At 44.6% G+C, this 21875-nt stretch overlaps 2 protein-coding genes across 2 annotated transcripts in view; one reads left to right on the plus strand and one right to left on the minus strand.

The window, feature by feature from the left end:
• The window catches only part of LOC146968286 (uncharacterized), a 189514-nt gene that overhangs the window by 16136 nt on the left and 151503 nt on the right, over window positions 1-21875 (plus strand). The gene's annotated exons all lie outside the window — the stretch shown is intronic.
• On the minus strand, window positions 770-21226 carry LOC146968288 (uncharacterized). The gene is made up of 4 exons (XM_085760306.1): window positions 21146-21226; window positions 16861-17813; window positions 6047-6639; window positions 770-901 (listed from the first exon to the last, which is right to left on the minus strand). The coding sequence occupies exons 1-4, from the start codon at window positions 21224-21226 to the stop codon at window positions 837-839; spliced, it is 1692 nt and encodes a 563-aa protein (XP_085616432.1). The 3' UTR covers window positions 770-836.

The following is a 21875-nucleotide window of genomic DNA, read 5'->3' on the forward strand; positions in this document are numbered from 1 at the left end:
TATGTTTTATTATGTAAAGTGAGGCTGGTGTGCGTATGAAAATAGGTACAGTGGGGTTTTTTAAGTGCTGCTGCTACAAGCAAATCTCATATTGTCTCTGTGGCAAGGCAAGGCAATTTTATTTGTATAGCCCGTTTTTACAAACAGTTTGTCTTTACATGGCATCGTAACAACATCCTCTGTCCTTAGACCCTCACATCGACTGAGGAAAAACCAGGGGTGCAAACTCATCAGGGGTAAAAAAGGTGACAAGATACCGACCCCCTAGGGGGGTCCGGGGGCATGCTCCCTCGGGGAAATTTTTTTTAAAACCAACTTTAAAGGTGAATTTACAGTCAATTTTAGCATGAGACTAGGGTCCAGATTTACTCAGGTTTACACAGCTTTTGCTCCTGTTAAACCTGCACAATCTGTCTCTCTGTGTTTGGTTTTGAAACATGTGAAGGGGGTCTTCAGCCTATGCAGGTTTAGCATGAGCAAAAGCTGTGCAAAACTTAGAGAATCTGTCCCTAGATGTCCATCAGATGAACCTTGCAAACCTTGCCTTCAAACTAAATAAAATTTAATACAGACTGATTGGTTCATTGTAAAACATTTATTTATTGATGTAAATGTGTTTTCTGTATGTAGGCTATGCTCCGAGGCAGCGCTGCTCTTTCTGTCCAATAACACACATGAAGCTTAAAAATGCTATAGGCTACATAAAACATATTAAGCGGCAATATGTATTTAAAAGATGTTCAAGTAAACGGTTCGGTTCACGGTTTTGTGGTCATGGTTTTCGGTTCGGTTTGGTATACTTTGATCGTTGGGAAAATCAATCATGTCTTGTATATTCAGGTTAAAACTGAAAGAATGAGGCAGTCTGACATCTGATACATCATTGTGACAGTCTGAGGTTAAAAGTAGGGATTCTGGTGGCAAGAGAGGAGACATTGATAGTTCCAACATGTTTTAATTTATTGGGCAAATAAAGTTATCTAACAAATGCTAAGAACAATTAGATATTCACTGAAATATATAACCTATATTTATTAATTGTGGTTCTTACAAAAAATATATCTTATAAAATATAAAAGCTAAAATGTCTCTTAAAGCTCTGCCCCTTTAATTAGTGCATACTAAATAATTTAACTTTAGCCTACTACTTTTACAACCACATTATTTACCAGCAACATAAAGTGAAACAGAGGCAGAGGTGTCCTGTCACAGTCAGTCAACCTCCTCCTCCTCTTCCTGCTCCTCCTGCTGCTGCTGAACAGGTCGCTCTGGAGCTAGTCTCGCTCGCCAGACCCTCCACCAGAGAAGAAGGAGACACTGGAGCTAATAAAAGCTAAACGCGCTAATCGCTAATTGGCCGCGATCGCGATCATCACACACACGCGGTCCCATACAGCACCTATACAACGCTGCTGGAGCATCTTCTAGCTCCGACTCTTTCACTCGCCATGCTCAAAAAGTCGCGTTAGTTAGTCTGTATTAAAAGTGAAGCTTCAGGTGTGTATTGCTGGACAGAAGAGGAGCGCTGCCACCACTCGTTGTCATCCAGATAAGGTGCATGCGCCTTAAAGAGACAGGTGGCTCGGCTCGGCTCGCTTCGCCTCGCCGGACCCCCCCCCCCCCTCAAAATTTTTTTTATTGCGGATTTACACGAATCACACAAATGATCATTTTGGGATCCAAAACGGCGAATTTCGCCGAAAGGTGACAAGTTTGCACCCCTGAAAAACTCAATGGAAAACCCAAAGACAGCAAAGACCTTTTTAAACGTGAAAACATTGTAGACTTATTCAAGATTTGCGTTTGGGCAACGCTGATATATAACAGGCGAAACATTTTACACTTTACCGATTATCCATCTGATTATCTGTTCTGCTGCGAGCGCACAACTTCTGTCAGTGGTGACTGACTGTATATAAAATAAAATATATAGGCTATAGCCTAATTTATAATGAGCTCCTGATACTCAGCTCAACAGCTGAGCAGCTCCGTTCAGATCCAGCTCCACTGGACTTTCAAAGTAAAGGTGACGCAGCTGTAAATGAGTTAAATAGTGAAACAGCGGCGCTTTTATAGCCGGTTTTAGGATGAAACTCTGAACATAACCTGGTTGAGACCAGATTATGAGCTATAAATTACCATGGAGATCTAGCCGGGTTAAAAGAGAGCCACCTTTGTAGTACAGGAGAGCCTGGCTTTAGACTCAACATACCTCGCTAACCCACTAGACTGGCTTCACAGTACACCCGTCAGGTGTTGGTTTGTTTACTGTTTATTTTACTCAACAACAACAACAACAACACAAAAGGCTGTTTATGTTTGCGATGTAAATGATTAATAATGTGTAGCTACAATTAACATTACTAGTAATAATTATTATAAACATAGTTCCTAGTAGATATAACAATTATGGGGATGATAAAACTTACTAATTGGTACTATCACCATAGCTTTTGTACTTTTATAGCCTACTAGAATGTGTACAGGCAATAGGTACTTTAGGGTGTGTGTGTGTGTGTGTGTGTGTGTGTGTGTGTGTGTGTGTGTGTGTGTGTGTGTGTGTGTGTGTGTGTGTGTGTGTGTGTGTGTGTGTGTGTGTGTGTGTGCGCGCGTGTGCGCGTGTGTGTGTGTGGTGCTTAACACTGCACAATGCAGGCACGATAATGTGCAATATGTAAGAATATTATGTAGTTTTGGTTATGATATAAAATTATTATTTTTCAGCACTTTATGGAGAATATCTATGCCTAACATGTATATAGAAAACTTCCTTAATTCATAAGATTCCATTTGAGTCCAAGATAGCCTTTCTACTAGCTAATGAAAAGCTACAGGCTGTCTCCAAACAATGCAACACTTATTGTGAAAAACTCCATGTTAACTGACATGATCAGAAACCATTCTATTTCTGGTCTCCCCAAAGTGAACAGATAGAAGACCGTTGGCCACAGCAAGTGGGGCTTTGGAGATAGAAAGGCTATCTTGGACTCAAATGGAAGCTTATGAATTAAGGAAGTTTTCTATATACATGTTAGACATAGATGTTCTCCGTAGTGCATAGTCCAAGTGCAGAAAAATGGCGAAGAGTACTTTTTTGGGGTCTTTTTTGGGATGTTGGGGTGATATCTTAAAATCGAGTTGCACCAAACCCCAGAATCTTTTTTCCTGCCTCCTCCTATGTGTCAAGATACTCTCTGCCAAATTTTATAGTTGTATGACTATTTATGCCATTGTAGTACCTTTGCATTTACATAATAATTTCGCCAGCAAAATGACCCAAGAAAGGGGTTTTGGCCCCTGTAGCTTTCCAGCAGGTAGTTGACCGGGTCGTCCACCCAAGTTCCTAGAGATCATTTCTGGTGTCAAACCTTTTACAACGCCCCGTGTCTGTTTTCCAAAAAAACTGGGATTTTGCCCCCTGGGTAGTAGGAGGTCATTGTCTGTGCACCAGGTCACTACTTAGTTGATCCGTGCACGGTATTCTGGTTCCTGGTTGTTGGTGAGTCCTACAATGGTTAAATCGTCCACGTACTTGTACAGGTTGACAGAACTGTGGTGTGATGTGAGCTGGTTTGTGTAGAGGGAGAACAGCCAGCACTGAGGGTCAGAGGGGAGGTTGTGTCATTGCTGATCTTCACCTTCTGTTGCCTATTCCAGACGAGGCTGTAAATCCAGTGACGGATGCATGGGCTTCCGAGATGTAAGACCAATAGATGGAGAGATTAATATGTCCCTGCAGAGATCAGGCTTTTAAATTACCTATGTTGAATGTTTTTTTGGATGTGATAGTTGCATGTTTGCTACTCGCGGTGAAACAAATTGCCCCTAGGGGATAATAAAGACTCTTGAACCTTGAACCAATTGGGTCGATGCCCTGACCCTTTCGATCCCTCCCTGCTTTTAGAGGGATGTGTTACTGTTTGTGGACTCCAGGTGTTTGAGTATGATGCCCTCAAATGTTTTTGTGGTGACTATCCAAAAACAGAAACCTGATGGTTGCTTGAGGAAGATATTTACTTGATTCCAGAAGAAAAAATACAGTTGTGCGAAGTTGGTGTTGTCGTGGAAAATATTGGTCCTGCCGGTGGCGAGTCAAAGAACAAGACAGGAGAGGTAGCATGCACCCAAGTTTATTCTCCATTCTCCACAGAGAAGGGGAGAAGGGAACAGAACACAGAACTACATGGCAGGTAGCAGTTCAGAGTAGTGCCCCAAGAGCAGAGATTGCAGCCCCTTCTTATACCCCACTTTATGACTCTGGTTAGACATTACTACAAGCACTTCTAGCCTTCCCAGACAATAAAACAATCCAACAGATGTGTTACTCAACAAATGGCTACCCCAGTCGTTGGTTTCCCTATAGGAATTTACAACCTAGATCAGTTAGTAAACAAGGTTGTACATGGGTCATCCTAGTGTCCTTGCTCTGCCCCCAGGTTTATTATGGTCAATACACAAATTCTCCACTAATGGAGTGAACAGGATTGCTACATGGTCTTACTACAACTACTTCAAAGACTATGTTACCACTTATTACAAGGAGAATACCCATCATAGCAATTTTCCACCACAGTGTCTTTGGGTGAGGGGAGGTGCAATGGTTTAGACGTTAGCCCTCCTTTGGACCCCAGGAAGAATAGTCCTTACCAAGGTGAGGACTAATGGGGATCCATAATAAAAACTAAACTAAACTCCCTTCATTGGTGCACTCAGGCTGTCACAGGTTGGTCCCATCTTCCCAGCACACAAACCTCTGGACCTGAAAGACAACAGAAACCTCCCTACACTGTTGTATCTTATCTGCCCTAGGTCAGAGAGTGCAGAGCCGTAATTCAGCACAATGTCTCATTCAGTAAGCCTCTCATCCTCTCCCCCCTTCGGCCTTGAAGATGTTTACCTCTCTCAGTGGCTGTGTGTATCCTCAACTTGCCTCTGAGTGAACAAACATGTTACTGGTATTTACTGCATTATGAACTAAGCGCAACACAAATCTATAGGGGTTGCTTACAAGTTTCAGTTGTCTTTAAACTCAATGGGTTAGTCAAAAATATAAGACACATAAGAGGTTAGTTAAAACATGAGACTAATCTTTGCTACTACCTAAAGTGAAAGCATAAACATGTACTCTCTCCATGTGTTAACGCTTCATACCACAGGGTTAATGCTTCACTCCCTCACATTCAGTACAAGGACACAACGGGTCAAATACAATTCCAAACATCATACATAAGACAAGTGTTTCACTCCACTTAGACTTCGGATTTCTGCTCATACTACATGTTACTGCCAAAGCAGTGCAATTTTACCTTCTTCACTTCAGCATCCGATGCGGGTCACTTTGGTCAATAAATGCTGAACTGCAACTTATGAATTCTAAGAGGTTTCATTACTATCAACAAAAATCTAAACAATACAACACATGAGTGTTGAGGAGTGACTGTTCAACACTGCAACACTAATCTCATTCAGACAAGTATAAGTCAAAATATGTCCTTATACTGATGTTGATATTTTACCCTGCACTTCCTAAATGTTTACATCTTGTTTTAATAACATGCCAGCCAATGCAGTGGACAGTTGAGACGTAGAAGGAGAACAAATTAACTGGTTTCAACGCTAGTGTCATCACAGAACACTCAATGATGCTGCGGTACAGAAGAAGCAGAAGGGGTGGTTTGATGGACAATGATCTGAGTTTACGGATGATGTGGGTTCTCTGCTGGCAGTGTGATCCCGAGGTATCTGAAACTGTCCACAATCTCCACCGGTTGGTTGTCAATGTATATGGGTTCATGATGAGGAGTGGTTTTTCTACGGTTGTCAAAAATGAGTTCTTTGGTTTTGGTGCCATTGAGGAGGAGATGATTGTCCTTGCACCACTGGGAAAAATGGGCAACAGAGTGATTGATGACACTGCCATATTGGCCCTTCTCTCGGACCAGGACTCAGTCACAGCGTACAGAGTATTTGAAGTATTTGGTTATGGGGTATGGGTTGAGACAGTCATTTGTGTACAAGAAGAAGTGTGTACAAGAACGGACTCAGCTGTACGGTTTCTCTCCGGTGTGGACGCGCCGGTGGACTGCTAACCCATTGGAGTTAGTGAACGCCTTCCCATCATGCTCGCAGCTGTACGGCCGCTCTCTGATGTGAATGCGCCGGTGGACCGTTAACTGTCCGGGTTGAGCGAATGCCTTCCCACACTGCTCGCAGTTGTACGGCCTCTCTCCGGTGTGGATGCGCCGGTGGACCGTTAACTGTCCGGATCGAGAGAACGCCTTCCCACACTGCTCACAGCTGTACGGTTTCTCTCCGGTGTGGATCCGCTGGTGGGCCGTTAACTCTCCGGAGCTAGTGAACGCCTTCCCACACTGCTCACACACATACGGTTTCTCTCCGGTGTGGATGCGCCGGTGGACCGTTAACGCTCCAGAGATAGAGAACGCCTTCCCACACTGCTCACAGCTGTACGGCCTCTCTCCGGTGTGGACGCGCTTGTGGGCCGTTAAATTTCCGGGTTGAGTGAACGCCTTCCCACACTGCTCGCAGCTGTACGGCCTCTCTCCGGTGTGGACGCGCTGGTGGACTGCTAACTTTTTGGATCGAGAGAATGCCTTCCCACACTGCTCACACCTGTACACCGTCTGTCCACATTGGCGTCGCCGGCGGTGAGCGTTCAGATGAACTGAGGTCCTGAACGTGTTCCCACACCCATTACAGCTGTGTGGTTTCTCCTTGGTGTGATCCTGTTTCTATGGCAACAGACAGGAAGAAAGAGAGAATCAATCAATCAATCATCAGGGGTAAAAAAGGTGACAAGATACCGACCTCCCTTCCCCCGGGAAATTTAAAAAAAACAACAACTTTAAAGGTGAATTCACTAAGACTAAGGTCCAGATTTAGTCATGTTTGCACAGTTTTTGCTCTTGTTAAACCTGCACAATCTGTGTTTGGTTTTGAAACATGTGAAGAGGGTCTTCAAAGACAAACAGAGGGGGAGATTGCTCAGCCTATGCAGGTTTAGCATGAGCAAAAAGCTGTGCAAACCTTAGTGAATCTGTCCCTAGATGTCCATCAGATGAACCTTGCAAAAAAGTGGTTTTGGTCACCATTAACAAATAAGTACATTACAATATCACAGAAAAGTCCATTTCCAGTAGTTCAACCCCAACCAAGTATTGAGTGCATATAGATGGACATAGTTTTCAGAAGGCCAACATTTCTATAATAAAAATGCTTAAAAAAAACAACAACAAAAAAAACCTTTGCAATATTTCAATTTTGGAGATACTGATTTTTAGGTCTTCACTGAATGTTAGTCATAATTATTACTATTAAAATAAACTGAATAAATAAAGACATGGGATGTTTCATTCAGTGTGTAATGGACATATAGGCCTATATAATGTGTTAGTTTCACTTTTTGAATTGAACACATTCTACATCGCGGAGGCGACGTCTTTCCACTTAGGGCTTCCTTCACCTCTGAAACGGGGCAGAGCTCCGTGGGAGACATCTGCCTGACACAGCAAAGTAGGGAACTGTGCATGTCCAAAAACGGCGTCGCCGTCGCACCGAATGCACATGGATACGCGCCGCTGTAATGAGCGTGCATGTCGCGCGTCTACATTGGAGGTAGGCTGTTATCAGTATAATCAGAGACAACCATGAATGAGTTCGCCTCAGTTTCACGTGATTGTCACTGTCAACCTGTTAGAAAAACATTTTACTGACCCCAGCTGAGACGCTGAGACTCCCCCCCCTCTCCCAAAAAAGAAAGACTCTTCGGATCTGAACGATTCACACAATAAAAGCTAGGATGGATGAGAAAAACACACACACACCCCTCCCCTCCGAGCTCATATGGCCCGCCCCTCGGAGCCTCTACGCAACGCAGAGCAGAGCAAGCAGCAAGCATGCTGCCTGCAGAAACCAAACGCGGCTTTGAATACGGAGTAAAATGTCATATTCACAGTCACAACTTCCACAATAAAACCAAAGTTACCAAACTTAAACGCAGCCTGACCAGGGTCTCTCTGCACCGCAGAGCGACAGGCCCCGACTCTTCCTGCTCCTCTTCCCCAGACACAGCACCTTGTGCTCGGTCACCCAGCGCAAGAGTCTCCGTGTAGCTCGGCTGTGCTCGGCGCTAGCCTACTAATGGCGGCGGCGCCAGTCCCGATGCCGCCGCTGTGCACCAGCTGCCAGTAATGAGGCGGTGCCAGTTGCCGTCGTCGCCGTCCCCGGCAACGGGACCACACCGACCGCTGGTACGGGCAGCGCCGCCATTAGCAGCACCGAGCACAGCCTCATGCTACAGGGAGGATCATCCCTATGTTTCCCAGGTCCTATGTTCCCCACTTTGTATGTGACAGGGGAACATAGAACCCTTTTTCTAAAAAAAAGGTCCTATGTTCCCCGCTTTTCCCCAAAAGGGTTCTATGTTCCCCTCTGTGTCCAGACCGGGGAACATAGAATCCTTTTTTAGAAAAAGGGTTCTATGTTCCCCGCTTTTCCCCAAAAGGACCCGGGGAACATGCATTTTTTGGTCCCATACCTGGAAGGTGAGTTGTGACTTTGAGTGAGAAGTGGAATTGTCCCATTGGTTGGGTTTAGGCAATAAAGAAAGGAGTTGGTTAAGTTTAGTAAAAAAAAGACCAGGTAAAGGCCAGACAGGCCAGATAGATAGAGAGTCCAGATAAGTAGAGAGAGTCCATCGACCAGTAACAGCGGGGAACATAGGACCCTTTTTTTGAAAAAAGGTCCTATGTTCCCCGGTAACAGTGGGGAACATAGGACCTTTTTTCAGAAAAAGGGTCCTATGTTCCCCGGTATGTATTGCGACCGGGGAACATAAGACCCTTTTTGGTAAAAACGGGGAACATAGGACCCATTTTCAAAAAGAGGGTCTATAGGGGAACATAGGACCCGGGAAACATAGGTACGCTGCCCTACAGGGAGACTCCTCGCGCTGGGTGACCGGGCACATGGTGCTGTGTCTGGGGAAGAGGAGCACGAGACCCCGCTCAGGCTGCAGCTGCGGCTGGAAGCGGCTGTGTGTAGGGGAGAGGAGTAGGAAGACTCAACGTGGCACTGGTACTACTATAGTAATAAGGGCAGCAACACATTCTGTGCTTCTGTACTTCAAACATTCATTACACCGTTTTCTCATCATATAGACCACATTAGACCTGGCCCAGGTCAAAAACCACGGTACCTAGACTTCTCAAATCTGGCCTATATTATAATGAATGTTTAGCCTCTTTAGGATAATCTAATCCAGATTTGAGAAGTAGTGGTTCAGCAGGCGCTGAATTCATGGGTTCATGTGTCTGTGGCTGAGCAGCTCAGAGCGGTTACAACTACCTGTAGTTTCTAAGCGGAAGGGGGTGGGGATGAGGTGGGTCGAGGAGCAGCAGGGAAGACGAGGGGATTGGATGGAGGGTACGAGCCAATGGGAGCCAAACGTGTGGCGCCCATTGGTCAATTTCTATGCAGGCCCACGGCTGATATACTGAATCGATTTTTTTGGTTCTTTGTGCTATTTATATTGTGTAGATCAGACTACCAGTGAATGGAATTATGGCGTTTATGAATTAACGACTCAGAAAGTTACTGTTTCCCCCGTTATAACTCTGTTACCGTTGCTGACAATAAAACACTCCTTTACTTTGACTCAAGAAGTTAAAGTCCCACTCCCGCGACCCTTTTCGGTCATGTTAAAACCAGCTCATTAGCAATGCACATTAGCAATGCACCTCTGGAGGGTGGGCGGAGACTGCGCTGCTCTGCACCCGCCCAGCCACCTCCTCGCATCCCACCCCCCGCTTGCTGACAGCTGGACATTGTACAATTACAGATTCAGCGCGTTTAGCGTAAAACTCCACACTGGGATTCGATCCCAGACTGGTCCTTGCTCACAGTGCAAGCTGCTCTACCAGGTGAGCTATACCTGTTATACCTTGACAGCTACACCGAGCTGTGAAGGCTTTCACCTCTGAGCCAGATGCAGAGCGGGGCGGGAGCTTGTAGCACTAGTGCCCTCCCCTGGAGCTGTGACACGTCAGCTCCAGTCTCCCTGAAACTGCCAGTTTGCGTCTGTCCTGAAACTGCCAGTTTGCGTCTGTCATTGGTTCACAGCAGTTTGAAGGCAGAAAAACTCAGAAATGCAATTTTGTACTTCTTTCCCTGCTACTATGTCCTCTAACATCAGAAAAACGCCACAGGAACATGTGAAAAGCTCAAAAAACACGATTTTCACGGGAGTGGGTCTATAAACGGTTACTTTCTCACATGAAAAAATATAAAAACTTAATAAATTGACGTAACAGCGCTACAGGAGGAAATAAAGTAGGCAGGTTAGGTTGTAGACTTTTTGGTGAACACGTCGCTGAAGTTAGCCTCCGATTCGGCACTTAAGGGGAAAGTTAAGAGGAAATTTACGCAACTGTTTCTGTTTGTACACTGATGGTCTGTTTTTTTGTGACACGTCTTCATGTAAAAACATTTTAGGTAAGACATTAACTTTACTTGACACCCGCTATTGTATTTGTTAAACGTTTATTTTATTTGTGAAAATGCTAAAGGGGAGATTTCACTGTTTTTGTTTGATACCTACAGTCCTCCTATATTAGATTATCCTAAAGAGGCTAAACATTCATTATGATCTAGGCCAGATTTGAGAAGTCTAGGTACCATGGTTTTTGACCTGGGCCAGGTTTAATGTGGTCTATATGATGAGAAAATGGTGTAATGAATGTTTAGCCTCTGCAAAATAATCTAATAATCCAGATATGAGAAATCTAGGCATAGTTGTTTTTGATCTGGACCTGGTTTAATTTGGTCTATATGCTGAGAAAACCGTGAAATGTGCCTCTATTGCATTTTCACAAATTAGAATAAAGGTTTCACAGATCAGAAACTGTCCGAATTAACCTTCAGGGCCTGTAGATTATATTCCAGGTTTGAGAAGTCTGAGTACAGTGGTTTTTGATCTGGACCTGGTCTGAGGTATCAAAGAAAAATAGTGAAATCTCCCCTTTAGCATTTTCACAAATAAAATAAACGTTTAACAAATACAATAGCGGGTGTCAAGTAAAGTTAATGTCTTACCTAAAATGTTTTTACATCAAGAAGTGTCACAAAAAACAGACAATCAGGGTACAAACAGAAACAGTCGCACTGCACGTTACGTTAATTTCCTCTTAACTTTCCCCTTAAGTGTCAAATCGGAGGCTAACCACAAAATATACAGAAACACAGACCTGTGGACCGGAACCGGATGGACCGGAGGGCTCGTTGTCCTGGTGGACCGCGTCCTGCTCTGGATCCTGGTCCTTCTCCTTTATCATGTTGTAGTCCTGGTCCTGGTTCTTCTCCTTAAACATGATATTGTTGTAGTCCTGGTCCTGGTTCTGCTCCTTTAACATGATATTGTTGTAGTCCTGGTCCTGGTTCTCCTCCTTTATCATGATATTGTTGTAGTCCTGGTCCTGGTTCTCCTCCTTTATCATGATATTGTTGTAGTCCTGGTCCTGGTTCTCCTCCTTTAACATGATATTGTTGTAGTCCTGGTCCTGGTTCTCCTCCTTTAACATGATATTGTTGTAGTCCTGGTCCTGGTTCTGCTCCTTTAACATGATATTGTTGTAGTCTTTGTCCTGGTTCTCCACCTTTAACATAATATTGTTGTAGTCCTGGTCCTGGTTCTCCTCCTTTATCATGATATTGTTGTAGTCCTGGTCCTGGTTCTCTTCCTTTAACATGATATCATTGTAGTCCTGGTCCTGGTTCTCCTCCTTTAACATGGTATTGTTGTAGTCCTGGTCCTGGTTCTCCTCCTTTAACATGGTATTGTTGTAGTCCTGGTCCTGGTTCTCCTCCTTTAACATGATATTGTTGTAGTCCTGGTCCTGGTTCTCCTCCTTTAACATGGTATTGTTGTAGTCCTGGTCCTGGTTCTGCTCCATAATTCCGGTCGTGTTCTGATCCAGGTCGCTAATTTCCCGGTCCTGGTTCTCCTCCTTCATCCTGGTCCTGGTCAGACGGGATCTCCTCTTGGAGCTTTTCGGCTCTGGGAAAAGCAGCTGTGGTCCGTTAGCGAGGAGCAGACGAGTGAGTCTGGAGCTGCCGAGAGGAGAGAAACAAGAGAGAGACGACGTGATCTGACGAGGAGCAAAGTATGAAGAACTCAGAGCTGGAGAAGCTCCTCAACCGAGCCGAGCCGAGCCGAGCCGTGGCTCTGTAGCATGGATGTATTATATTCTAGATCCGTGCTGTGTCTGTGAAGTGGAAAGCGCCGTTTTTTCCTTTGTATTCCCGCGATCTCTCCGACTCTCGCGGTCACATCGCTAAGTCTCCTCCCCTTAGATACCGTTGCTAAGGTGTCGGAGAAGAACAGACTGGGCTGTAACTTCAGAATCATGTGACCCTGTAGAAACGTTGAGGAAGAGTGGGCAACCAGCGTGTTTTGAAAGTTCAAGGTGTCCCAAACAAGTATCCACCGGTTTCCCTCCAAATAAGGCCCCTGGTTTTCTATATTTCCTCCTCCAAGTTAAATCAGTCATATCTTATAAATAGAAGCCTAATTACAAAAACATGAACATTGATGATCGTTTGCAGTGATAATCCCAGAAAGCAAAGATGAACACACCACCTGCTCCATTTCCTTGACATTAGAGTTTACAGATCTGTGTTTGTTTGTCAGAGCTTAAATAATATGTTCAGACCATAGACTGTATAAAGGTTCAGACACAAACTTCCAGAAATATTCCAATGGGAGAAGTACATCTTCCGTGAGAGCTGGACCAGAGAGAATATTATTGGGACCAATATCTAACATCATGTCCACACCACTCTGTCCATTTTGGATGATAACACTCACATCCAGCACACTGTATCAAGGATCTGTCCTTCTGTAATGGAAACAATACATGTGAAACAAAGGTTTATGCTTATTAACTTTTAGATAACCTGCAGGAAAAGTTGGGTGGCAGGGAAATTGAGTAAAATATGAAGTGTTTACACATTCACACATTTCACCAGTCACACAACACTGTCTGGTTAACCTATTATACTGTGTGATTAGCATCCTAAAAGGTTTGCATGCAGCCCCCAACTTACCACCACACCCTACACTCCTGAACATTCACACCTGCTCCAGAACATTACCACCTCCAAGCACCCCCACCCCCCACTGCTTTGACTATGAATTGATTAGTGAAGAGTTCTAAAACTTGAACTCGCCTGTTCGTTTGATGAAGTATGCAGGAGACGTTCAGTTACAAAATTTTAGATATTTATTTATAAAAGAATCAACTAGGAAAAGAGATTGTGTCCAGAGCTCCGGACCAGACTAAGTTTCCCTGACCAACATGCCGCAGCAGCATCAGTTTACGAAGTCTGATGCTGTCTCGATGCTGATTGTCACGAGCTTATCATATGTCTAAGGCAAATGTCAATATCCCAAACATTATAGCAATATACGATTTTGGGATATTGACATTTGCCTTAGACATATGATAAGCTCGTGACAATCAGTTTAATAATGAAGCATGTAATCAACTTTTCTATAATTGGTGTAATTACTGTGTTTTGCTCTTACAGCCCAGAGAATGACATACACATGACAGGGGAAGTTACACACAGGGACTGAGTGTACTGGTTGTTTGATAAACAATTGGGATATCTGGTCTTCGTACCTAGTGTAACTGTGATAGTCAGCTGAAGCAGGGGAAAGCTGACGAATGCGGGGGGTTGCGTGTCTTGTCCTTTTCTCTTTCTCTTGTCCCTTGTTTAATAGGAGCTATCAACAGCTGATCAGCACCAAGCATGAGATTGGGGTCAGACACGAGGTCATGGCGTACGGACTCCAGTCAATGAGGATGCACATTACATCAATTACATCATATCTTGCATTTGTGCCTAGTTGATTCTTTTATAAATAAATATCTAAAATTTTGTAACTGAACGTCTCCTGCATACTTCATCAAACGAACACGCGAGTTCAAGTTTTAGAACTCTTCAAATGGTGACCCCGACGTGATGAAGGCAGGATTTTGGAAAAAAAATAAATAGGACAATTGGATTTATCTCAGCTTTGAGTTCTTTGACTCAGACAACCCAGGCACAAGGACAACTGCGAGGCCTCGACTAAACAAAGGGGAAGCAGATCCCTGTTTGACCAAACATCTGCACATTGGGTTTAAAACAAATTTGACAGTTGGCTTTTGTATCTGGATCATTGTCTGTAGAGTAAAGGAGAATCTGGGAAAAGAGATCGTGGTGAACCGCGGTGGAGGCTGTAACCAGTCTCTGGGAAGGGTTTGGGATCCCTCTGGGTAAGGTTGATATATAACAGACAATGAGCAGGAGTTTCTTTAGAAAGCAAAGTTGGTCTCTTTGGGTGATGTTCCCATTTATTGTAACAAAAAAGTTTTTTTAACAAAACAGTAGTTGATGTGGATTGAAGCAAAAGCAAAGATCCCTGGCTTTCCTCCGGCTGTCGGTAAGAACTGTGTGAACCCACCACCATCCAACTCAAACTAACCACCCTTCATTTCAGGCAGCTGGGCAGCTGCTGGGTGTTCAGCAAACAAAATGAAAAGGTACTGCACCCTTGTGGTCAAAGTAAAGTACTTGCACAAAACACAAACTAAAGAATGGCTGCTACAGATTCCATGGCTGCAGATGTCGAGGCAATGGGTCTGTCATCATTGAGGCAAGAGATGTTCTTGGTCTTGGGAACCGGGATGATAATGGACTCTTTGAATCACCTACGTACTGAGCTTTGACAGAGGGAGATGTTGAAATGTAGGTGAAAGTTTGAGCCAAGTTCTTCAGCTCCGGTGGGTGCACCGCCACCTGTGTATTTGTAAACAACTCATTCTAAGCTTTTAATCAATAATCAATTTTAAGAGTTTATAAAGAAAAAAAGTCCAGATTCTCTGATTCCAGCTTCTTTAATGTGAATATTTCTGGTTTCTTTGTTCCTTTATGACAATAAACTGAGTCTCTCTTTGGTTTGTGGACAAAACAAGACATTTGAGGACGTCATCTGGTGGTTTGGGAAACACTGATATTTTTCAACATTTTATTGACCAAACAACTGATCGATTAATCGTTTAAATAATCAACAGATTAATTGATGATGAAAATAACTATTCTGAGAGGACAAACAACAACTTTCCAGTTAACTATTTATTTAATTGGATCATCAAAAGGGTCAGATACAAAAAAACTCTCCTGTTCAGGAAACTGCAGTCTGCAAGCAGTTAGCTGCAATCACCATCCCAAGAGAGCCAGAATTCTCTGTCATCTGCCCAAGACAAAGACGTTACATTGATTTTTAATACTTCACACTATGTGTGTAATTAACTCTTATTGATCAAAACAGGTGGGGAGGTGCTGTGGTTTAGACTTTAGCCCTCCCTTCGTTGGTGCACTCAGGCTGTCACAGGTTGGTCCCATCTTCCCAGCACACGAACCTCTGGACCTGAAAGACAACAGAAACCTCCCTACACTGTTGTATCTTATCTGCCCTAGGTCAGAGAGTGCAGAGCCGTAATTCAGCACAATGTCTCATTCAGTAGGCCTCTCATCCTCTCCCCCCTTCGGCCTTGAAGATGTTTACCTCTCTCAGTGGCTGTGTGTCCTCAACTTGCCTCTGAGTGAACAAACATGTTACTGGTATTTACTGCATTATGAACTAAGCGCAACACAAATCTATAGGGTTTGCTTACAAGTTTCAGTTGTCTTTAAACTCAATGGGTTAGTCAAAAATATAAGACACATAAGAGGTTAGTTAAAACATGAGACTAAACTTTGCTACTACCTAAAGTGAAAGCATAAACATGTACTCTCTCCATGTGTTAACCCTTCGTACCACAGGGTTAATGCTTCACTCCCTCACATTCAGTACAAGGACACAACAGGTCAAATACAATTCCAAACATCATACATAAGACAAGTGTTTCACTCCACTTAGACTTCGGATTTCTGCTCATACTACATGTTACTGCCAAAGCAGTGCAATTTTACCTTCTTCACTTCAGCATCCGGTGCAGGTCAATTTGGTCAATAAATGCTGAACTGCAACTTATGAATTCTAAGAGGTTTCATTACTATCAACAAAAATCAAAACAATACAACGCATGAGTGTTGAGGACTGGCTGTTCAACACTGCAACACTAATCTCATTCAGACAAGTATAAGTCAAAATATGTCCTTATACTGATGTTGATATTTTACCCTGCACTTCCTAAATGTTTACATCTTGTTTTAATAACATGGCAGCCAATGCAGTGGACAGTTGAGACGTAGAAGGAGAACAAATTAACTGGTTTCAACGCTAGTGTCATCACAGAACACTCAATGATGCTGCGGTACAGAAGAAGCAGAAGGGGTGGTTTGATGGACAATGACCTGAGTTTACGGATGATGTGGGTTCTCTGCTGGCAGTGTGATCCCGAGGTATCTGAAACTGTCCACAATCTCCACCGGTTGGTTGTCAATGTATATGGGTTCATGATGAGGAGTGGTTTTTCTACGGTTGTCAAAAATGAGTTCTTTGGTTTTGGTGCCATTGAGGAGGAGATGATTGTCCTTGCACCACTGGGAAAAATGGGCAACAGAGTGATTGATGACACTGCCATATTGGCTCTTCTCTCGGACCAGGACTCAGTCACAGCGTACAGAGTATTTGAAGTATTCGGTTATGGGGGAAGGGTTGAGACAGTCGTTTGTTTAAAGTGTGTACAAGAACGGACTCAGATGTACGGCCTCTCTCTGACGTGAATGCGCCGGTGGACCGTTAAATGTCCGGATTGAGTGAAAGCCTTCCCACACTGCTTGCAGCTTTATGGCCTCTCTCCGGTGTGGATGCGCCAGTGGACTGCTAACCTCCTGGAGGTAGCGAATGCCTTCCCACACTGCTTGCAGCTGTATGGCCTCTCTCCGGTGTGGATGCGCCGGTGGACCGTTAACCAATAGGAAGTGGTGAACGTCTTCCCACACTGCTCACAGCTGTATGGTTTCTCTCCGGTGTGGATGCGCCGGTGGGCCGCTAACCCACTGGAGTAAGTGAACGCCTTCCCACACTGCTCACAGCTGTACTGTTTCTTTCCGGTGTGGATGTGCCGATGGACCGCTAACTCTCCGGAGCTAGAGAACGCCTTCCCACACTGCTCACAGCTGTACGGCCTCTCTCCGGTGTGGATGCGCCGGTGGACCGTTAACTTACTGTTGGTAGGGAACGCCTTCTCACACTGCTCACAGCTGTACGGTTTCTCTCCGGTGTGGATGCGCCGGTGGAACGTTAACTGACCGGACTGAGTAAACGCCTTCCCACAGTGCTCACAGCTGTACGGTTTCTCTCCGGTGTGGACTCGCCGGTGTCTCGCAAACACATCGGAGGTAGCGAACGCCTTCCCACACTGCTCACAGCTGTACGGCCTCTCTCCTGTGTGGCTGCGCCGGTGGACCGTTAACTTACTGTTGGTAGAGAACGCCTTCTCACACTGCTCACAGCTGTACGGTTTCTCTCCGGTGTGGATGCGCCGGTGTTCTGTTAACTTACTGGAGGCAGTGAACCCCTTCCCACACCAGTCACAGGTGTATGGCCTCTCTCCGGTGTGGATCCGCTGATGAATTTTCAGTCCGGACAAGTCAGCGTACGATCTGCCACACTGCTCACACCTGTACGCCGCCTGTCCACATTGGCGCCGCCGGCGGTGAGCGTTCAGATGAACTGAGGTCTTGAAGGTGTTCCCACACCCATTACAGCTATGTGGTTTCTCCTTGGTGTGATCCTGTTTCTATGGCAACAGACAGGAAGAAAGAGAGAATCAATCAATCATCAGGGGTAAAAAAGGTGACAAGATACCGACCTCTGCTCCCCCGGGAAATTTTAAAAAACAACAACTTTAAAGGTGAATTCACTAAGACGAAGGTCCAGATTTAGTCATGTTTGCACAGCTTTTGCTCTTGTTAAACCTGCACAATCTGTGTTTGGTTTTGAAACATGTGAAGAGGGTCTTCAAAGACAAACAAAGGGGCAGATTGCTCAGCCTATGCAGGTTTAGCATGAGCAAAAGCTGTGCAAACCTTAGTGAAACTGTCCCTACATATCCATCAGATGAACTTTGCAAAAAAGTGGTTTTGGAAATCAATTGTTGAGGCATCCCAAAGGTACCAGCTCAGGCTGAGTCTCACTCAGTCATTCTGAAAACAAAGTGAGAGTGGTGAGCTTACATTAGTTATAGCTTGCTGACAGCTAGCTAATTAGGCTACCCGAACTGGTGAAATTTGACGGAGGTTTAATGCCATGCCTTCCAACTAAATAAAATTTAATACAGACTAGGGGTGTCACAAGCAGCGTGTCAACGTCGTCTTGCGGCCCGGAGCTGAAATCAAACGCACCCCTTCTGCTGCAATCCCCCCACGAAAGAAAGAGATCATAAATCTCCCATGTAACCGGGTACACATGAGTTAGAAGCCCCGTTTACACGTGTAGAAAAAATTGTAAACGTTGACACCCCTAATACAGACTGATTGGTAAAACATTTATTTATTGATGTAAATGTGTTTTCTATACGTAGGCTATGCTCTGAGGCAGCGCTGCTCTTTCTGTCCAATAACACACATGAAGCTTAAAAATGCCATAGGCTACATAAAACATATTAAGATGTTCAAGCAAACGCACATAGTTTGAAACAACGTTCAAAACACACACGGCCAGCATCACAACTAGGCATAAAGTCCACTAGCTGATAAAAGGTTTAATATTTTTTCATGTGAGAAAGTTACTGTTAAATCCCCAGTTTGTGGTCAGTTTATCCAGATGTCGCCTTTTAGGACGTTTGTTTTAGGAGAAATACAGAGGGAGCAGCGACCGGGGCTAGTAGGCTACACCTGCTACCGGCTCGTCTCAGAGGCAGTAGCCGGTCTACTGAACCGATAGCCCGGGGCCGACTCCGTCGTCTTCCCGCTAGCTTCTACATCGCGGAGGTGACGTCTTTCCACTTAGGGCTTCCTTCACCTCTGAAACGCGGCAGAGCTCCGTGGGAGACATCTGCCTGACACAGCAACGTAGGAAACCGTGCATGTCCGAAAACGGTGTCGCCGTCGCACCGAATGCACGCGGCCGGATACGCGCCGCTTTAATGAGCGCGCATGTCGCGCGTCTACATGGGAGGTAGGCTGTTATCAGTATAATCAGAGACAACCATGAATGAGTTCGCCTCGGTTTCACGTGATTGTCACTGTCAGCCTGTTAGAAAAACATTTTACTGACGCCAGCTGAGACACTTTTGGGGAAAAGGGTTCTATCTTCTATAGGAAGACTCTGTGTCCAGATTGGGGAACATAGAACCCTTTTTTAGAAAAAAGGTCCTATGTTCCCCGCTTTTCCCCAAAAGGACCCGGGGAACATGCAATTTTTGGTCCCGTACCTGGAAGTTGAGTTGTGACTTGGCATATTTTTGCCTATTTTTGAGTGAGAAGTTGAGTTGTGATTTTGAGTGAGAAGTGGAATTGTTCCATTGGTTGGGTTTAGGCAATAAAGAAAGGAGTTGGTTAAGTTTAGTAAAAAGACCAGGTAAAGGCTGGACAGGCCAGATATATAGAGAGTCCAGATAAGTAGAGAGTCCATCGACCAGCAACAGCGGGGAACATAGGACCTTTCTTCAGAAAAAGGGTCCTATGTTCCCCAGTATGTATTGCGACCGGGGAACATAAGACCCTTTTTGGTAAAAACGGGGAACATAGGACCTGGGGAACATAGATACGTTCCCCTCCAGGGAGACTGCTCGCGCTGGGTGACCGGGCACATGGTGCTGTGTCTGGGGAAGAGGAGCAGGAAGACCGGGGCCAGTCGCTCCGCGGTGCAGAGAAACCCCGGTCAGGCGCTGAATTCATGGGTTCATGTGTCTGTGGCTGAGCAGCTCAGAGCGGTTACAACTACTTGTAGTTTCTAAGTGGAAGGGGGTGGGGACGAGGCGGGTCGAGGAGGAGCAGGGAAGACGAGGGGATCGGATCCTCCATCCAATCCCCTCGTCAAAAAAAAAACTACTATGCCTAGATTTGTCAAATCTGGATTAGATTATTTTGCAGAGGCTAAACATTCATTACACCGTTTTCTCATCATATAGACCACATTAGACCTGGCCCAGGTCAAAAACCACGGTACCTAGACTTCTCAAATCTGGCCTATATTATAATGAATGTTTAGCCTCTTTAGGATAATCTAATCCAGATTTGAGAAGTAGTGGTTCAGCAGGTGCTGAATTCCTGGGTTCATGTGTCTGTGGCTAAGCAGCTCAGAGCGGTTACAACTACTTGTAGTTTCTAAGCAGAAGGGGGTAGGGACGAGGCGGGTCGAGGAGGGGATTGGATGGAGGGTACGAGCCAATGGGAGCCAGACGGGATGCGTGGCGCCCATTGGTCAATTTCTATGCAGGTCCAGATCAAAAACCACTGTACTCAGACTTCTCAAATCTGGACTAGATTAATCTACAGACCCTGAAGATTCATCCAGGCAGTGTTTCTGATCTGTGAAACCTTTATTCTATTTGTGAAAATGCAATAGAGGCACATTTAACTGTTTTCTCAGCATATAGACCAAATTAGACCAGGTCCAGATCAAAAACTACTATGCCTAGATTTCTCAAATCTGGATTAGATTATTTTGCAGAGGCTAAATATTCATTACACCGTTTTCTCATCATATAGACCACATTAGACCTGGCCCAGGTCAAAAACCACGGTACCTAGACTTCTCAAATCTGGCCTAGATCATAATGAATGTTTAGCCTCTTTAGGATAATCTAATCCAGATTTGAGAAGTAGTGGTTTTTGATCTGGACCTGGTCTAATGAGGACTGTAGGTATCAAACAAAAACAGTGAAATCTCCCCTTTAGCATTTTCACAAATAAAATAAACGTTTAACAAATACAATAGCGGGTGTCACGTGAAGTTAATGTCTTACCTAAAATGTCTAAAATGTTTTTACATCAAGAAGTGTCACAAAAAACAGACCATCAGTGTACAAACAGAAACAGTCGCACTGCACGTTACGTTAATTTCCTCTTAACTTTCCCCTTAAGTGCCAAATCGGAGGCTAACCACAAAATATACAGAAACACAGACCTGTGAACAGGATGGACCGGAGGGCTCGTTGTCCTGGTGGACCGCGTCCTGCTCTGGATCCTGGTTCTCCTCCTTTATCATGTTGTGGTCCTGATCCTGATCCTCCTTTATCATGATATTGTTGTAGTCCTGGTCCTGGTTCTCTTCCTTTAACATGATATTGTTGTAGTCCTGGTCCTGGTTCTCCTCCTTTAACATGATATCATTGTAGTCCTGGTCCTGGTTCTCCTCCTTTAACATGGTATTGTTGTAGTCCTGGTCCTGGTTCTCCTCCTTTAACATGATATTGTTGTAGTCCTGGTCCTGGTTCTCCTCCTTTAACATGGTATTGTTGTAGTCCTGGTCCTGGTTCTCCTCCTTTAACATGATATTGTTGTAGTCTTTGTCCTGGTTCTCCTCCTTTAACATGGTATTGTTGTAGTCCTGGTCGTGGTTCTCCTCCTTTAACATGATATTGTTGTAGTCCTGGTCCTGGTTCTCCTCCTTTAACATGGTATTGTTGTAGTCCTGGTCGTGGTTCTCCTCCTTTAACATGATATTGTTGTAGTCCTGGTCCTGGTTCTCCTCCTTTAACATGATATTGTTGTAGTCCTGGTCCTGGTTCTCCTCCTTTAACATGGTATTGTTGTAGTTCTGGTCCTGATCCTCCTCCTTTAACATGATAGTGTTGTAGTCCTGGTCCTGGTTCTCCTCCTTTAACATGGTATTGTTGTAGTCCTGGTCCTGGTTC

The sequence above is a fragment of the Trachurus japonicus genome, chromosome 18 (genome assembly GCF_045865225.1).
Source record: "Trachurus japonicus isolate A0001 chromosome 18, Traja_1.0".
NCBI lineage: Eukaryota > Metazoa > Chordata > Actinopteri > Carangiformes > Carangidae > Trachurus > Trachurus japonicus.